This window comes from Triturus cristatus, chromosome 3_2 (genome assembly GCF_964204655.1).
Source record: "Triturus cristatus chromosome 3_2, aTriCri1.1, whole genome shotgun sequence".
Classification (NCBI taxonomy): Eukaryota; Metazoa; Chordata; class Amphibia; order Caudata; family Salamandridae; genus Triturus; species Triturus cristatus.
In genome coordinates, this window is record NC_140584.1 from 1,123,675,290 (window position 1) to 1,123,693,436 (window position 18,147).

Here is an 18,147-nt window from a genome sequence, read left to right on the forward strand (position 1 = left end):
GCCAAAAAGCCAGGAATGGATGTCTCTTTGCTCAGCAACTATCCGCCTATATCTTTGCTAGCATTTATGTCAAAAGATATTGGGAAAAAGTGTGAATGGACAGCTCACTAACTTTTTGGAAAATAACTATTTACTAGACTATTCAAAGACGGACTTTCAGCCCTAAAATAGTGCTGAGTGCAACCTTTTGGCCATACTGGATGATATCAGGTCACTAGTCGATCAGGGTAAGGTCACTGCTCTGATCCTACTCAACCTGTCGGTGACTTTTGACACCACCTTCCATTGTTGGTTGATGAGGAAACTTCATGAAACTGTACTCCCCTCCAAACCCTTACAGTGGTTTAAATCATTTCTAAGGAACAGAACGCAATCAGTCCAGTTGAGCACTTTTAGATCCTGCCCCTATGTATACAAATGCAAAGTCCCTCAGGGGTCCTCTCTGAGTTAGACTCTTTTTAATATTTATGTCTCCTCCCTAGCTAAGCTGCTAAGAAAATGGGGCTTCAAGATTAGCTCCTACGCAGACGATGCTCAAATGGTCATCTTCATGGGGAGAAATATGGGGAACTTTATTATAATTTAACCAGTTGTCTTTCAGAAGTGGCAGATTGGATGACAGAGCATTGTTTGAAACTCAATGCTGACAAAACTGAGATTCTGTGTTTTGGAGAAACCCACTGAATATGGGGCTCACATTGGTTTTCCACATCTCTAGGAGTGGCACCGATACCCAAGAAATCAGAAAACAATCTTGGGATTATTATTGATGACTCACTTTTAATGCAGGAGCAAGTTGAGGCCACTTGCGGAAAATGCTGTGGTATCCTCAAACTGCTGAGATGACGGTTCCAATGAATACATGCCGACTGGCATAAAACAATAGTCCAGACTCTGATAACCAGTAGATTGGGCTATGCCAATGCCCTGGATGTGTGTATGGCCGATTATCTTTCTACTGGACTCCATGTGATCCAGAATGGGGCTGCTAAACTGATCTTTAATGTGGATAGATACAGTGCAGCACCAGCCTGCTTGACAACCCTAAACTGGCTGCCATTGAGGATAAGAGCTAGCTTTAAACTTCTTGGTCATGCAGACAAGACTTTATGTAAGACCGGCCCGAAAGTCTTCAATCTAGAGTGGAATTTTACAAGCCAGCACACAAACTGAGATCACTAAACCTTGCACTTGCCCAGACCAAATGCATAAAAAAAGCTAGAACTGGAGATCGCTCGTTTTCACATCTGTTAGAGATCCACTAGAACGTTAACCTTAGATCTTCACTTGACTGATAGCCACCTGTGGTTTAGGAAAAAAAGGAAAAACTTGGCTTTTTAAAGATTAAGATATTTCAGCAGTTGATCCAAAAACTGATTTTCAGTTCTCACAGTTGGAAGATGCAGAGCTTTCTAGCACCGTGAGATCCCTTCGATGATGACTATTTGTGCTTTAGAAATATAATAAATACATCTTGGGTATAGCGATAAACATGAGAAATTCAGTCTATTCCCAAGCATAGACTTGGATTTGTCAGTTGCTAAAATGCAAGCAAAAAAAGGAACGAAACTCATTCAGCAAGCATCATTTTCTATTAGAAGCAAGGAAATGGTACAGATAAAAACTGTGCGAGATTCTGCGGACTTCCGCGAGTGGGTGGAACTCAGCACTTTGCGCTGATATTTAGAGCTGGTAGCATGTTCTCCGCTATAAAATCAGCTTAAACAGCATCATGCGGTATGCCAGAGGCACTGCTTCTTTCTGCCACTTGAGTAGATTTTCTACTCAAGTGGCAGCTTTCTCAACGTAAACGTTAGCGACCTGCCACGACCTCCAGTGTTGAGAAATCTTGCTGAAAGGCATTCTAGAACTGGAAAATCACGCTAGGGGATGCAAATTCTCATTTGTGCCTGGCAACTTAAGGTTGCAGAGCTGCACATGAGTATAAGCATGGCCACATGACGGTTGGTAGAGTTTTGCAGGAATGATGTGCTCGAAGCAGAGTGCGAAGTATGCAAAACTCAGCGAACTCTGCTGGCGGAGCGGAGTGTTTCACCCACCCCTACAATAGTTATACCTGGTGCCAGCCTTTTAGGCTACCCTCACATCTGATTCTGGAAAGTTCCTTCCTTCCCCTGAGAAGGGTCCAAGAAAGGTAGGGTGGCAAAAGGATAGTTTCAGGTTTCTTTGTACGTTTGCTGGAGGCAGTCCTTTGAAGTGTAAGTTGGTCAGGGAATAGCTCTGCATCAGCTATCCTTGCAGGAAAGCCCAATCTGACAACACCTTGCCCCCATTTGTCTTACTGTCTGGGGGAAATAAACAATGCTCAACATCTAAGATAATCAAAGTCACACTGGCAGAAGAGCACCAAACGGATAAGACAAGAAATCACCAGCATTCTAAAAGTTGCATTTTGAGAATTGGGACTTAAATTCTGACTTTACTATTAAAGAGGGTTTTAAAATACAATTACTTTGAGTCCAAGTATAATATTTTGATCTGCTCCCAATCAAATGTTAGCACTTACTTTTTAAATACAATGTACTCTGCCCTATGGGCTGTTTAAAGCCTGACATATGAATTAAAAAGGTAGATTTAGACTTAGCAAAAAGCTTATTTTTTCAGGTCAAAATGGCAGTTTAAAACTGCATTACAGTGTGCAGAGGCAAGCCAAAGATGTCTTTTAAAGTGCTAGTTTAGTGTGTGGCACAATGTGTGCTGCAGGCCCACTAGTAGCATTTAATTTACATGCCCTGGATTGATGTAGTTCCACTTTACTTGGGACCTACTAGTAAATTAAATGTGCCAATCAGGTGAAGGCCAATACCGTGTTTTAGTGAGTGAGCGCAAACACTTTAGCACTGGCTGGCTTTTATCTATGAAGCTATATTCCTGTTTAGTGAGTTTGTGAGTGACGACCATCAGCGCAGGTTGACAAAGGTGAACACCAAGGTACGCAAGCGATATATATGCGTAGAACACCCTCCATTGGCTTGATATATCTTTTGTGAGTAGAACTACCTAGTCTGTTCACAACCTCATGGCTAGCCATAATGAATGAATGGACAATCAGTTTGCTTATGTCACAAAATCCTGATTGATAACTCCAAACACCTATGATCAATTTAAAATTTAAATTAACATTCAAATTTAATTACATTAATATTTATTTTTCTTTGGTTAATTTACCATTAAGCGTTGTATTCAGCAGTGATTCAGTGAGAACCAAAAATTACAAAAAAACAACTCATGTGGGGAACTTTTAAAAATCTTTATTGTACTTTTAATGTGTGATACTTCTGCAATCATTGCTAAATTCGGGAGACATTTAACTCTTGATGTCTAACCACGTTCAATCTTGCGAGGTGGTACTAAATAATGCAGAAGACACTGACGTAAGGAACTTTCAACTGAAAACACTGTCGAGGTCCCTTCATACTCCTCCTCCAGTGGCGCCGCCTACGATGGCCGGCACGCCGTTGCACAGGTCTTTTGTGGCCAGGCATGTATCTGTTCTACAACACATGTAACTTTTCTCTCCGTCTGAGCAAGCTGCTACCGATTTACATCCAAGGAACGTAGTTTCTGCAAAATTAAACATATTAAGAAAAGCAAATTATACCACTGATAAATGAACCATGAATCATCCCAGCGAGGGTCCGGTTTGTCAACCCACAAGACAGTAAACACCAGTGTAGGTTTCAGGCGAGTCCCAATGAATATGCACATTTAAAGAATTCTCGGCAAGCTGTACGAAGGGCAAAATAGCACCTCGCAAATTGCGAGTCTTTTGCGTCTCGTAATTTGCGAGGCGCTATTAGGATGTACAACAGTGTGTAACACACTGCTAACGATTCCCAATGGGGCCGCCAATAAAGAGTCTCATGAATATTATTGAGCCTCTCGCAATTTGCGACCCCATGGGAATGGCAGGCCCTCCCAGGTATTGTGGCCTGCTGTGCTCAGCAGACCACCATGTCTGGGACTGCTTTTAAAAAAAGCAGTTTATTTTTTTTAATGCAGCCCGTTTTCCTTAAAGGAAAACGCGCTGCAGTCCCCTAGGTACCCCTTCCCTTTTGCGATCCCATTACCACCCTCTTGAAGACACAAAACATTCTTACATAGGGTTGCGCTCGCTAATAGGAAGGGAATGCCCCATCCTAATAGCGAGTCGCGTCGCAAAAAACTTGCTAGTCACAAAGTAAGGTTTGTACATTCCCATGCTATTTTTGCATGCGCAACCGGGTTCGCAAACCCGTTGGCGCATGCAAAAATGGTCTTATATCTGGCCCTAGTAGAACCAGCTATGCATGGAATCTATGCAGGACCACGTGGCCCCCTATGAATGGTGATGCTGACATTCTCAGCTCCATCTTCCACTAGAAGGGGGGTAGCTGCAGACCTGCTGCAGAGGTGCCCAGTGGCAAGTGAGACATGAGAGCGCAAAGCCACCACCATGAGGGAAAATGCAGTGCAAGGCTCCCCTCACACTACTTGCAGCAAAGCCATCACCTCCCCAAGTGTGCCCAGCTGGATTCCTGTGAAAGGATTCCCTGTAATAGCCACCTTCATTTACTGCCTGGGGACAGAGACAAGCCTGTGGTCACGGCAAGACAGGCCTTTTAATCCACCAGGCATTTCCCGGTGTGCCGGAGCGCTTGTAGGCTGGTATTGGAAGCCCGGGCCATTGCAGGAACCTCTGTCACTTTCCCCAGCTCACATAGGATAACTGCAGGACAATAGCAGTAGACAGAGGGAGGCTTCAAGATAGGGAGAAAGGGAGGGGGGAAGTAGGGAGAAAGCACCGCAGATGGAGAATAGATGCATGAAAAGGGAGATTACATGAGGAGAGGAGAGAAGCGGCTGTATGGAGTGGAGCACAACTAAGCCTCAGAAGCTGCAGTGCAAGCCCTAATAACAAGCATTGACAAAGTCAATAGCTTGTGCCTTTGCGAGAGGTTCTATTTTTGTATTCTCTGTTCTACAGCAGTTGTGTGGATAGTAAGTGTCTGTGTTAATAAAATAGTTTTTCATGTTTTGCTGATCAAGTGATGATTGTTGGAGGTTTTGTCTGCCTCAAAAGACCTATTGGCTTTGCAAATGTTTTTTGACGATGGCATTGGAAACCACTACTGCAGATTATAAACTCCCTTTGTCAATCTATAGTGCATGCTTTTGCTATGCCATTTTAGCAATGTTAAGCATAGAGGCTTGGTTCTTTCAGTAGAAGAAAGGGTCTTATTTTAGCCTCCATTCAGTACAGACGTTATATACATAAGGTGTTCATATATAAACTTAATTGAAAAGCAGCGAACTCTGTACATTGTCTTTGACAAAATACAGAGCTCGCTGCTTTTCAAGCAGAGCCCATCAGAACCTATGCTACAAGTGGTGGCTGGTTTGTGGGCTATTGCTGATGCGATTTGATGTAAAAGTGTTGATCAATATTTGTATATCAATGACCTTTTGCAGCATCATGTGATGCAGCGCAAAGAAGATGAAGTAGACTGCTCGCACAACTGCTTTCCTTGCTCCTGAACGCTAATTTTTGGAACATGTGGGGTAGCCGCAAGACTGCGTATCAACAGACCCTTTTAATAAATACATAGCTGTAAAGTTTGGGGTTTGCATTTATGGTTGTGATAATTATTGTATGCATTGTGCCTCTGAGTGTGTAGCTCTCCATTGCAAGCAGTTGTAATGAGGGGTCGGAAGGCTAAAGAGGTACTCAGAGGGGAGGAGATGGAAAGCGTGGCAGACGACAGAGGGGGCAAGCAGCGATGCAGAAGGAGGTGGGTGGACGAAACAGGTCCCCTCCGAAAACAGAAACGTGATGAGATAAGAACAAGATTTATACGGTTTTTAGAGAAACAAACTGTGCGCATACTTGAACTGAAATAGACTAAAGTGAAAGTAATAGGCCACTGCTTTGTGAGAGGCAGCAAGACACATGAAGGAGGGACAAAAACACAGATTACCCACAAAGAAGCAAGCTTTTGGGAACGCCGCACAAAGAAATGATTCAAGCCCACAGAGTGGATAAAGCATGTCACCTTGGCAGAGCAACACATGCTCTGCCTAGGTGAGACCTAAAAAATGGCTGTGTTGTGAGACAGGTCTGGCTCTCTTTTACAAAAGCTTGTCCCTCTTTTTAACAGGACCTTGTTGTAGTTGAAAAAAACAGCAGATGTTCAATATATCTTACTAGGTTACAACTCTGATACAGGGAACATAAATGAGGGGGTACAGAGCTAGAATATTGATGTATAAATATCGATGTACAGAAATTTCGAGGTAAAAATATCGTGGGATAGAAATATCGATGGAAAAAATATCGTGGTCAAGAATATCGATTGTTAGGTAAGTAATATTGAATGCAAAAATATTGAAGTGTTAAATATCGTTTACAAAAATATAGTTGTTAAAAATATCGATTTATTTATGTATGTTATGTATTTTAATATTTTGTATGAAAATTGTTTGTATTTTTTGTATATGTGTTAACATTTTAGTAGTTAATATTTTTCTTTTTTTTAATTAAATTTTGCGTTTTTAGTTCCGTAGTGGGTTGTGGGTTTATAGGGGAATAGGGTGGGAAGTAATTTAATTATTATTATTATTATTATTATTATTATTATTATATAGATTATATAGATTTTATTTATTATTTATGGTAGTTAATAAAACATTTAAATTGAATTTTGTATTTTTAGTTCTGTAGCGGGTTGTGGGTGTATAGGGGAATAGGGTGTAATTTAATTAAATGAAATGTATTCAATAGTTTATATGTATTCATAATTGTTTAATTGTGATGTTATTGAGTTAAATGTGTACATTAATTAATTAATAATTTGATAAGTCGTTAATTAATTTAAATTCATTATTTACTAATTAATTATGATAATTGTTTAATTAATTTTTGGTGTGTGTTGTGGTGTTTATAGGTGTAAATGGTGAGAAGGGTGGGAAGTAATTTATTTTTTATTGCTGAATTGTTAATTATTTGTAATTAATTTGTATTAATTAATTAGTAATTAGTAATTGTAATTGTGTAATTAATTTTAGGTGTGTGTTGTGGATGTTATAGTGTTAAACAATGTGTAATTAATGAATGTTTATAAACTTTTTTAATAATAATATAATTAAATTTCAATATAATTTAAGTTAATAATGGAAATTAAATTTAATAAACATGTTTGGTTTTTTGTTGGTGTGGCATCTAGCACTTTCCCTACTGTTGCACTCACTGGAGTGGGAATAGTAATTATTACCCCTCTGCTATCCAACACTTTCCCTGATTTTCACTCAATGGAGTGGGAATAGTAAATTTTACCCCTCCGCTTTCCAACACTTTCCCTGCTGTTGCACTCACTGGAGTGGGAATATACATTTTTACGCCTCCACTATCCAACACTTTCCCTACTGTTGTACTCACTGGAGTGGGAATAGTAATTTTTACCCCTCTGCTATCCAACACTTTCCCTGATTTTCACTCACTGTAGTGGGAATAGTCATTTTTACCCGTCCGCTATCCAACACTTTCTCTGCTGTTGAACTCACTGGAGTGGGAATAGCAATTTTTACCTCTTCGCTATCCAACACTTTCCCTATTGTTGCACTCACTGGAGTGGGAGTAGTAATTGCTACCACTCCGCTATCCAACACTTTCCCTGCTATTGTAATTATTGTGTTGTGAAATGTATGATATATTTTTTTTATTGTTTAATGTGTTAATTAATTATAGGATGTTTTATTTTATTTTAAATTATTGATATATGTATATATTTTATTTTTATATAATTTAAAAAGTTTATAAATGAAATAAATATAATAGTTAATAAAATGTAATTTAACTAAATACATGAATATGTACACATTTTTGTGTGTTTATATTTTTAATTACGTTTATTTGTCATATTTAGTTAAAATATCTATTAAATTTAATGTATTGTGTTAAAAATATTAAAATTCTTTGATTTATTTAGTTTAAGTAATACATATTTTTTAAGTCGATATTTATTACATCTATATTTTTTACTTCGATATTTTTGATTCAATATTATTGTACTTACCTGTTTAAGTATAGGGAGTCGATATTCTTGTATCCAATATTTTTACATCAATATTTTTGTAAACTATATTTTTTACATCGATATTTAAACATGGAACCTCAAACAGTGGTTTATGAATGAAAAAATGCATCCAATTATGTCTAAATATGATTAGTTAGGCAAGCTATTTTACATGAGACTGTGAGTTTACCATGTCACAAAAAGTCAAAACACCCAATGGATTTACAAGAAATAATGAATCTAGATATGACTTTTTGAACTAGATTGGAACGCCAAACTGACACTAGGACACAACTTTACACAAAAGTAAGAAGACATAGAGAAACGGGTTCATAAATGTATTTTCAAATTTTCACAATTTATTTATTTTCTATTCATTACTTCAAATGTTTGCTGATGTCATCACAACATAAAACATATAAAAACAAGTCAATTTTAACACTCTGAGACATCCAGTCATAACTAGTCTTCCACAAACTTCAGACCTGCTGACTTTGTCATTGCTTCATTTGTGAACAGAGCTTTGCACACAGAAAAGCAGCACTGTATGTAAACAAACGTTTTAGGCCTCCCTCTCGAGAGATTTAACTTCTTCTAGAAATCATATCATCAGCACACAAAATATACAGACAGGGGCTTAGGTCAGACCATTGCTTGAAGAAAGTATCTTTCATATTGTGGATAATTCCAGAGGGTTATTAGGGGTCATACTACACAAAGTGCCCTAGGGGTGTAACAGGTATGTGTGCCCGGTTTGTGTGTTCCTGGGGCACTTTTGCATTATAGAAGGGGTTACACACATTTGTGCAGCCCCTTTAGTAATACTGTTTGTGCTGGCGCACATGTCTGCAAGTGCTATAGTGAGAGGGCGTTCCCTTATTTGCATGGGGGCATGGCCCCATGCAAATGAGGGAATCTTTTTGTCTTTGCGCCCATAATGTGGACCAGGCCACTAGGGCAAACAAGCCTTTCACAAAAGAGGTCGCGCACTGTCAGTGCGGCCCTAGAGGGCAGCCCCAAGGAGGAGCAAAAAGGGGTCCCATGGTCACTCACTAAACCCGCCTTCAAGGTATATGTTTCCCCTCTTGCAAGTGTATTCAGGTTGCCGCCTGCACAGTGAAACACAGAGCAGATTCTATACAGCTGCTATGTATTTCACGTGAATGGAGTGCACCCAGGGTAGCTCAAGTTCGCAGCTGCTCTGAGGGCAATGCATTCACTATGAAAGCATGCTCTTTCTCTGTTTGCGCCTAGTGCCCCTTTTAAAAGGTGAGCCCAGTGAGTAATACAGCCCTAGGTGTGTTAGTTTGCCTGCTTAATGAGTCATTCCACTCCATTGCATTACAGTGATGGAAAGCAACTATGTATTTCTAAAAGTGTTTACACACTCCTGCTGATGTTTAAACAATAGTGATTTTGCAGCATATGCAATTTTGCAACTACATGTGACTGTTACTCTTAAATATGATAAAACCATGCTGCTTATGATACACCAAGGGTAACTTTGACACTTAGGGCCCCATTAGGATGGCGGGTTGACTTCTGTCCGCCCACCACCCTAGCGGTGCCCTGACTGTCTGCCAGTGGTGCGGCGGTCTCGCACCGTCATTTAGGATGCCACCGCCACTGTGGCGGTCGCATCCCATATTCACAACATCGTGGCAGGCGGTGCTCACAGCACTGCCCGCCACAATGTTGTGAATGGACGTTGTTCATTGGCATGCACAACGTGACAGGCACCACGATGTGCCTGCCATCTTGTCCATGCCAGTGTTGGAGGGTACCGTAGGTACCCCCAAGTGCAGCCCCCCCCGGTGCCATCCATATTAGAATGCCCGTTTCTGCCTGTTCGGGAATCGGACCAGTGGAAAAGCGGCGGACCATCTTCCATCCGCCGCGGTGCCCCTCGCCATATTAATATGGCGGGGGTGATACGGGGCAATCCGGCGGGTGGATCGTCACCGCCGGACTGGCGGTGGTCACCCTCAGCCCGGGGGTGGCGATCCGCCTGCCACCCTAAAGGGGTCCTAAATGTGATTTTACATCTAAATGTGAGTTGTGCTTCTAAAGAGTTTCCTGACGACATGTTTGTAGCATCTTGTAATAAAAGAACGCTGGAGCTCTTTATGTTCCCACTGTTTACCGTAGGCCTGTGACGTAAGCTTTAGAAGCATGGGTTGAAGGCAGGCTTAGAATGTTGAGTTCTGACTTTTATGCGGCAGAATAAAGACTTGTAAATTTACTCTCCATATCTGGTGTACTTATTGGCAAGTGCCTAGGATGACAGGTTGCTACAATGCTGATAATCCATGAAGGGTGATTTTGCACTTCAATGTGGTGCCAAACAAACGCAATGAGGAATAGGTTGGGCGGTGAACATTTCCTTTCTGCACTGTGTGATATTGTACCTAAATATGAAAGTACATACCTACTGACCAAGGGCAGTGTTGCACCAAAATGTATTTTTTGCCCTAAAAGTGTTTTTTTTTATTCAAATGTGTTTTGCATCATAAATGTTTCTCCAAAAACCTCTTGTTAATAAATGAAAGGTGATTTTGCACCAAAATGCGATGTTACCTTAAAAATATTTCCACAATTCTAATGATATTGACTAAAGTGTAATTTTTCACCTGAATGTTTTTTTACAAATAAATGCAATTTGCTTCCCGAAACTATTACCACACTCCGGATGATGTTAATCTAAGGAAGATTTTGAACCTAAATGTAATTTTTATTCTAAAGATGACATCAGAATCCTGCTTAGTGTACACATAAAAGTGATTTTCACCTAAAGGCAGTATTGTGTCTAAGGGGTGATTAGGATGTCGGTCTGTAAGCCTCCGACAGCTCATCGGAGGCTTACAGACCGACATGGTAGGTTTACGGTCCGACCTCCCAATTATGATGTTGTGTAAACCAGCCAGCCTTTCTGACTGACTTCTGACAGGCTCAAGGAGCCCATTGGCCATTTGGAAAACTTTCATAATCCCCTATGGACACCGTTTCGCCCGTGAGGATTTTGATGTCCTTTCTTCTTACTCACAAAACTCACAAACATATCACACAGGAAACATGGACAGTCAGAGGTTACCAACACGTGGGGCGCTACCAAAATCTGCCTATTATTTGCTGCATCTGTGCCTCTACAGTGCCTGCATGGTGTTGTGAAGCCCTCCGGCACGTATTGAGAGAGGTTTGGGCTGCCGGAAGTTGCTGTAATTTAGACTTTGCAGTTAATTTCACTCCGGAGGTGCCGCGAGGAAAAGGTGAAAGGGAAAAGGGCAGCCGCCGTGAGGCCCTGACTGTGACCCTCGTCTGTTGCTGGGGGCCACTCCTACGGCTGGAGGTATATGCCCGCTACTGCCGGTGCTATGGTGTTGCACGGCTAGCTCCCTGCGATTGCTGACTTGGGAGGTATCTGGAGCCACGCACGACTGAGTGAAGGGCCGAGTTCCAACTGACGAACGCGGAGCCCCGACTGAATATCGCAGCGGCCGTGCCCCTGCTGACGCTGCCGTGCCTGAGTGGAGACCAAAGCTGCCCGAGGACGATAGCGCTTGCCGGCGCCAGCTGTGGTGAGTGGGTGAGGCTTGGACCAGATTGATGGCTGTGGAGGCGGGCGCCGGCCTGGGTGCAGGCCGCTGCCTGCACCCAGGCGAGTGGCTGGCGGGTGCGGACAGTGGAGGCCGGGGGTTCCTACACTGCCCGGGAGTGTCAAGTGCAGTGCGTGGTCTGAAGTGCTGGGGCCTGTGGAGATCGATCGTTAGGGACGCTGTACATCGGATCCTTATGGTGGGATGTACCGCTGCTGCGAGGCCTTTGCCTAGGGACTCACATTTGCTGGCCTTCTATGCATGCGTCTGCCTGATGTTACCTCTGCCTGTCCTGGGTCTGCTGTTTGCTGCCTACATGCGGGTGGTTGCTGCTGGCCTCTGATGTTTTGCGGGCTGACCCCCCACCGGGTTATCTGTTGAGTGTGGAGGACCTGTGAAAAGTGGCAGGAATTGCTTTGGTGCACGAGAACATTGCAGAAGCATGACACCTCACCACCAAAGAATTAATAGCGCAAGGCAGTCAGTGCATATTGTGACTGTGGAGCCTGCACTGTAAGCAATTGATGAACTGGCACGCTGCGGCACAGGGGGTCTGCCTTGACTGGACCCAGCTGAGAATCAGTTAGTTGTCTCTACTGCTGGCCCCTAGGGTGCTGTTTACTGTACGCCCCTGTACAGCGGGGGTCCCCATAATTTTGTTGCGCTGAGCTTGGGGGAAGGTCTCTAACACGGGGCCGACGGCGCATGCCTGCTGTGTGAGTGAGGTGCGGGCCCTGCAGCACACCAACTGTATAAACGTGCACAGAGAGGAAGGTGCTGTGGTGTCCCTGGGGCAGGTGCATTGTTTGTATTATAGACTACTGCAGGTCCCTCAGATTTCTAGTATAAGTTTGCTAGGAGTGAGAGTCCTGCAAATTTACTGTACTTGCTCACCAACTCACATAAGTGGCGTGCCTAGAAGTGGTGGAGATGGGGAGAACTGAAGACAGCGTCTGACTCAGAGGTGGACACTCAGAACGACTATACTCCCACACTCGAGTCCACGCTGCTAGCTCTGCAACACTGTCTTCAATCCATTGAGGGTACGATGGCGGAGGTGAACCACCGACTAGACCATATGTCGACACAGCTGGAAAAACAAAATACTTGCATGGGGGAGGTGGAGCAGCGGGTATCTACAGCGGAGGATGGCCTGAGTGAAGTCACGGAGAAGACGCTTAAATGGAGAAAGTGTTAGCCCTTATCCAGGCCAAAAATGATATTTAGAAGCACGGTCCCGGTACAACAACATTAGACTTACTGGGCTGCCAGAATCCCACAAATGTTGGTAAAATGGAGACCTTCATAGAAAACCTCATTAAAGAAATCTTCGGTGCTGATCAACTTTCCAATATGTTTATCGTCGAGCAAGCCCACTGCTCACTTGCTGCTAAACCTGTCCCGGGGGCTCCTCCCCACCCAATAATAGCTTGACTATTAAACTATAGGGACCGAGACACTATTTTATGGATGGCAAGGGATAGGGGCAATATAGTTCACCAGGGCAACACGCTGGCTTTTTTACCGGACTTTACTGTGGTTGTGCAGGCAGACAGAAGGGAGTTTGGCGCGGTGAAAAAATTCCTGCAAACAGAAGGGGTCCCGTATGCAATGTTATATCCTGCCTGCCTATGTATAGGCCCAGATGGTGACTCCAAAATATTTTCAACTCCCAAGGCAACCCTTGAACACGCTAAACAGTTGAAACGTAGGAGGCGGGAGTCAAGTGCTACACAAGATGATGAGGAGCAGTAGAGGGATGCGTTGAACTTTTGAATATTGTAATCTCACTAACTTTACACAACTGTACCATGCATTTCTTCTTTTTAGGGTTTACAGGCCCGCGTGTTGGATTAGCCTAATATGCCTCCAGAGGGTTGCAGGCTCAGGTCATGAAGTGTGCTGGGGCGATGGGGAGTGGTGGGGCTGGCACGCTTCATGGTCTTACTGTAATGGGCTCTCGGCCTCTTAGCCCTGAAGTTAAAGAATGATATTCATTATTGTCTAGTTAAGAATCTGGTCGCCAGATGATGTGGCCAAATGTACTTCCTATTGACTGTGGGCTCATTCTTGATGTGCGCTGTGGAGGTCAGTGCTTGCAAGATGGCACAATTATTAGACCTGCTCAGCTGCCTCCTACAAGTTGGGAGGCTAGTAGCGCTCTGACGCCCCCCAATGGGTGTACCTCATATACATCTTTTTTGTTTTGTGCTCTGTTGAGGTTGATTTGTACTATTTTGGGATGGCTTTGGCGAGTTGGGGTTGCTGAAGTGGGTGGGGTGTGGTAGGAGGTGGTACAGGAGGGGTGCGCCAGCATTGTTCTTTTATAGTGAATCTAAATCTGAGGGGTTTGGCGAGCTATGGTACACATGTGTGAGGTACTATTGCATTTCTAACAGCTTGATAATGTGTGGCCTACATGAGTGGTAGAGAAAAGTGTCTCACCTGGAATGTGAGGGACTCAACACCCCCGAAAAGATTTGTTCCGTTCTGGCATACTTGGATAGAATGGATGTGCAAGTGGCGTTTCTTCAAGAGATGCATCTCAATAAGGCCTCGAACAAAACTTAGGCGCACGTCGGGCATGTGTGAGAATTGCGTCCTCTTATTCTACTTACACCCAGGGTTTGCTAATTCTTGTCAAGAAAGGGGTCTCATTTTCTGTAAATCATGCGGAAATGGACGAGTCTGGGCGAGTGGCGATGGTGCATGGTCAATTGGGTGGTATGAATATATTATTGGTCAATGTGTATGGGCCGAACATTGATGATCCGTCTTTCTTCTCAGATGTGTGGCGCCACATCTCAGGTAGGGGTGGGTGAAATTTGCATAGTCACGCTATGCAAAGCTCTGAGAAATGGTAAGAAATCTCCGCGAACATGCCGAAATTGCTTGTTCGCGGTGCTTTTTTCCTGTTCGCGATCGCCATTTGCATGCTCGGGGGGAAATATCTCACGAACATGCATTTTGAGAACGCGAACAAACTGAAAATTCCATGATGCCGTGGAACGAAGAATTTTGGGCAATTCCGCCTTCTCCGCGGAACGCAAAATTACCCAAATTCAGCGAGCAGAACGGAATTTACCGCCCAGCCCTAATCTCAGGGTGTTCTCCAGCTGAGATACTCTGAGGAGGTGACTTTAATGTATATCTGGATGTGGCTTTGGATCAGGTGGGTAGTGGGGTTGCAAGGCCCAAGCAGGGATTCTAGATGCCGGCAACCTACATGATGTTTGGAAAGCACCTCCATATCTTCTGTTCATGGGACATGGTCTCGTATAGACTACTGGCTGGTCTCTGAGGCTGTGTGTACATGGGCGGTGAGAGTCAGCTCTCCGATCATGCACCTGTGGTCCTGGAGCTACAGGTGCCTACATGTAAGAGGCTGCCATTTACATGATGTTTGCAGCAGGCTTCGCTAACGGATCCTGGTTTCTAGCAGACCATTGGAGAGGCCATTCGTAATTATTTTCGGGAAAATTAGGGTTCTGTTGAGAGTGCAGGAGTGCTGCGGGAGGCATTTAAGATGACAATCAGAGAAACATGTATAGGCGCACAAGCAGGGGTTCTGCGGGACATCAGACGAAGTATAAATAAATTAGCAGCGGATATCTCTACACTTGAGCACACATATGAGAAGCAGCCCTCTCCTGCCATGTTAGCTGAAATTAGGGATCTTTTCAGAGAAATTAATGACACCGTCAACCAAGAGTTACTTCATTTATCCAGGCGTAGTACGGCTCAATACTACGGGGAGGGGGGATGCTCTAATCGTAGCCCAAAAGCTGGCGGCACCACGTAGCTAGGAGTGTAATACTGAATTATTAGATGGTGACGGAGTTTCGCACTATGCAACGCCCGAGATAAGCGACATTGTGCTCAACTTCTACACCAATAGGGGCTTGGTGCCTCCAGAGGATGTACACTCCTATCTCAATGATGTTGCACTGGGATGGCTCCCACAGGGTCATAGGGAATATATCACGCAGCCATTTGATGTAGAAGATGTCAAATTGGCGATAATGTCGCTTCCTACGTGTAAGGCTGCAGGGCTGGATGGGCTCCCCAGTGAGTTTTATAAAGCTCACGTGGATGATCTTGCCCCTAGGCTTCTGGAGGTATACACAGAGGCATACGAGGAGGGGAGACTTCCACCCACCCTCAGGGAAGCTCTGTTGTTGACTCTTTTGAAGCCTGACAAGACTGCCAATCGGTGCGATTCCTACAGACCTCTCCTGATTATTAATATAGATGCCAAGATGATAGCCAAAGGCTTTAGCCGCTGGTTCCCCACCTGGTCCTCCCTGACCAGCTGGGTTTTGTGACTGCTAGATCCACAGCACACAACTTGCGAACGGTGTTCTCCAACCTCCATTACTTTGACCCAGAACTCCTGGCAGTGGCTGTTCTGCTCAGTACAGCAAAGGCCTTTGATTCCTTTCAATGGGGATATATGTTTACAGTCTTAACCATGATGGGCTTTCCCCAATTCTTTCTCCAATGGATTAAGGTTCTCTACACGGATCCAGTAGCACGAGTGCACGTAAATGGGTGGGTGTCCAACGGCTTTTCCTATAGAGAGAGAGGCATGCGTCAGGGGTGCACCTTGTCCCCAATGCTTTTCTCTCCTGCGCTGGAGCCACTTGCTTGTAAGCTGTGGCAGCAGCTGCTTTGCAATTTCGGCATGGACCACTAGTGGTCTCATTATATGCCGATGATATGCTCCTGTATGTTTGTGAGCCAGCTACTTACCTACCTGAACTGCTCTGGGAATACATCAAATTTGAGAGGTATTCCGGCTTAAGGATCAATTGGTCAAAGTCACAGGTATTCCCACTAACAGCTGACATGAGGGAGATAGCACTTGACTTTCCACAGACGTGGACTCAGGAGCCGGTACGGTATTTGGGGATATAGCTACATAGAGACCCGGAGCAAGTTATCTCTGCGAATTATGGCCGAGTCATCATGCGGATCATCGAGCAGGCAGAGAGGTGGGCGCGTTTACCTCTTTCACTAGCAGACCTCATTGCAGTGACCAAAATGGCTACATTACCCAACTTGCTTTATCTTTTTGTTACTATTCCTATAAAGCTGAATATAACATTATTGAAGACACTACTTACATGTGTATGGGGGGGGCAAGAAACCCAGATGCAGCTGAAGTTTCAACCTCACACTTCTGTCGAGTCGGATGCCGTTCTCCCCATGCCCCTGCAGGCGGCGACTCTCTCGGGAAGTATGGGTGGTCCCAGAACTGAAATTAATCCTGTACAATGTACTGCTTGGGCCTGGAAGACTCTAGGTAAAAGATCTCAGTTTCCCTATCTATATGCCCCGACGTTACCACTCGCTGCACACCCTGATATCTCAGCGGTGCAGGAAAACCCAGCGCAGAGAGAATTGGCGGCCATTGGGATCCCCCTCATGGGGTTTTGTATAAACAGGGTCAGTTTCAGTCCCTAGAGAATGTAAAGGGGGGTCGGAGCCGTGCTGCGTTTTGTATATGTCAGAGTAAGGCAGGCAATTACAGCTATCTACCTGAATTTCCCAACGGAACCTAAGACCCTGCTGGCACTGCAGGTGGTGCTAGCAGGAGAAGAGAAAAAAGGTCTGATTACCAAGCTATATAATGCTTCTCTGCGGGAGCCGGACCCGTGGGAACACCGCTCTTATCTCAAATGGAATGCCGCTCTGGGACCTATGCTCACTCTCGCAATGGAAGTCCTGCTGTATGCTAATAGGTCGTCTCACTGCGAACTGCAACCTTCGTATAATTCACTTTAAGTACTTGCATCAATTATATTATACCCCACTGCAACTCTGTAAGTTTTGGACCGCGTGAGACTGCGGGCTGCATGTGGTGTGGGCAGGCGGATGCAGATTTTTTGCATTTGGCTCGGCTGTGTGCTGGTGTATCTGCATTTTGGTCAAAAGGGGCGAATGTACTCACTGATATTGTGCTGGAACCTGTGCTTTGTACACCAGAGATTTGCCTACTTGAGAATGTTTAATTTTTAAAGCCCTGCAATCGACGGTTGGCCGCTGTCTCAACCTTGTTGGCCAAAAGAGCTGTAGCGCAATGCTGGGGGGTGAAAACCACTCCCACTGTGAAGAAATGGATCCGTGATCTACTATACTGTAGAGACCAGTTGGAAGTATTTGCAGAGGAGCTACCTGAGGCTTTGGGCCCAAAGGACTTCTGGGCCCCGCTAACGGTATACCTACTGACTAATCCTGACCTGTAATACCACAATTGAACATGTGCTACCCTATACCCGGACACTGTTTCACTTGCATTGGAACTCCACTTCTTGAATGTGTTTATGCTCAGCCACTCATAAGCGTTTGCTTTGTTCTAGATTCACCACATTACTTGCGTTTTATATGACGGCGGAGTGGGGAAGGGAAGGGTTTGTTTTTCTTGCTGATTGATGCTTATTGACGTGTACCTTCAAGTAATTTACTATGCTATTGGAAAC

At 44.1% G+C, this 18,147-nt stretch overlaps 1 protein-coding gene across 1 annotated transcript in view; it reads right to left on the bottom strand.

The window, feature by feature from the left end:
* Nucleotides 1-3,257: 3,257 nt before the first annotated feature.
* LOC146859227 (uncharacterized) overlaps nucleotides 3,258-18,147 on the bottom strand; it is a 118,596-nt gene continuing 103,706 nt past the window's right edge. Inside the window, exon 11 of the mRNA XM_085649921.1 lies at nucleotides 3,258-3,585. Coding sequence (XP_085506047.1) covers nucleotides 3,434-3,585 — 152 coding nt within the window. The 3' untranslated portion in view covers nucleotides 3,258-3,433. The remainder of the gene's footprint in view (nucleotides 3,586-18,147) is intronic.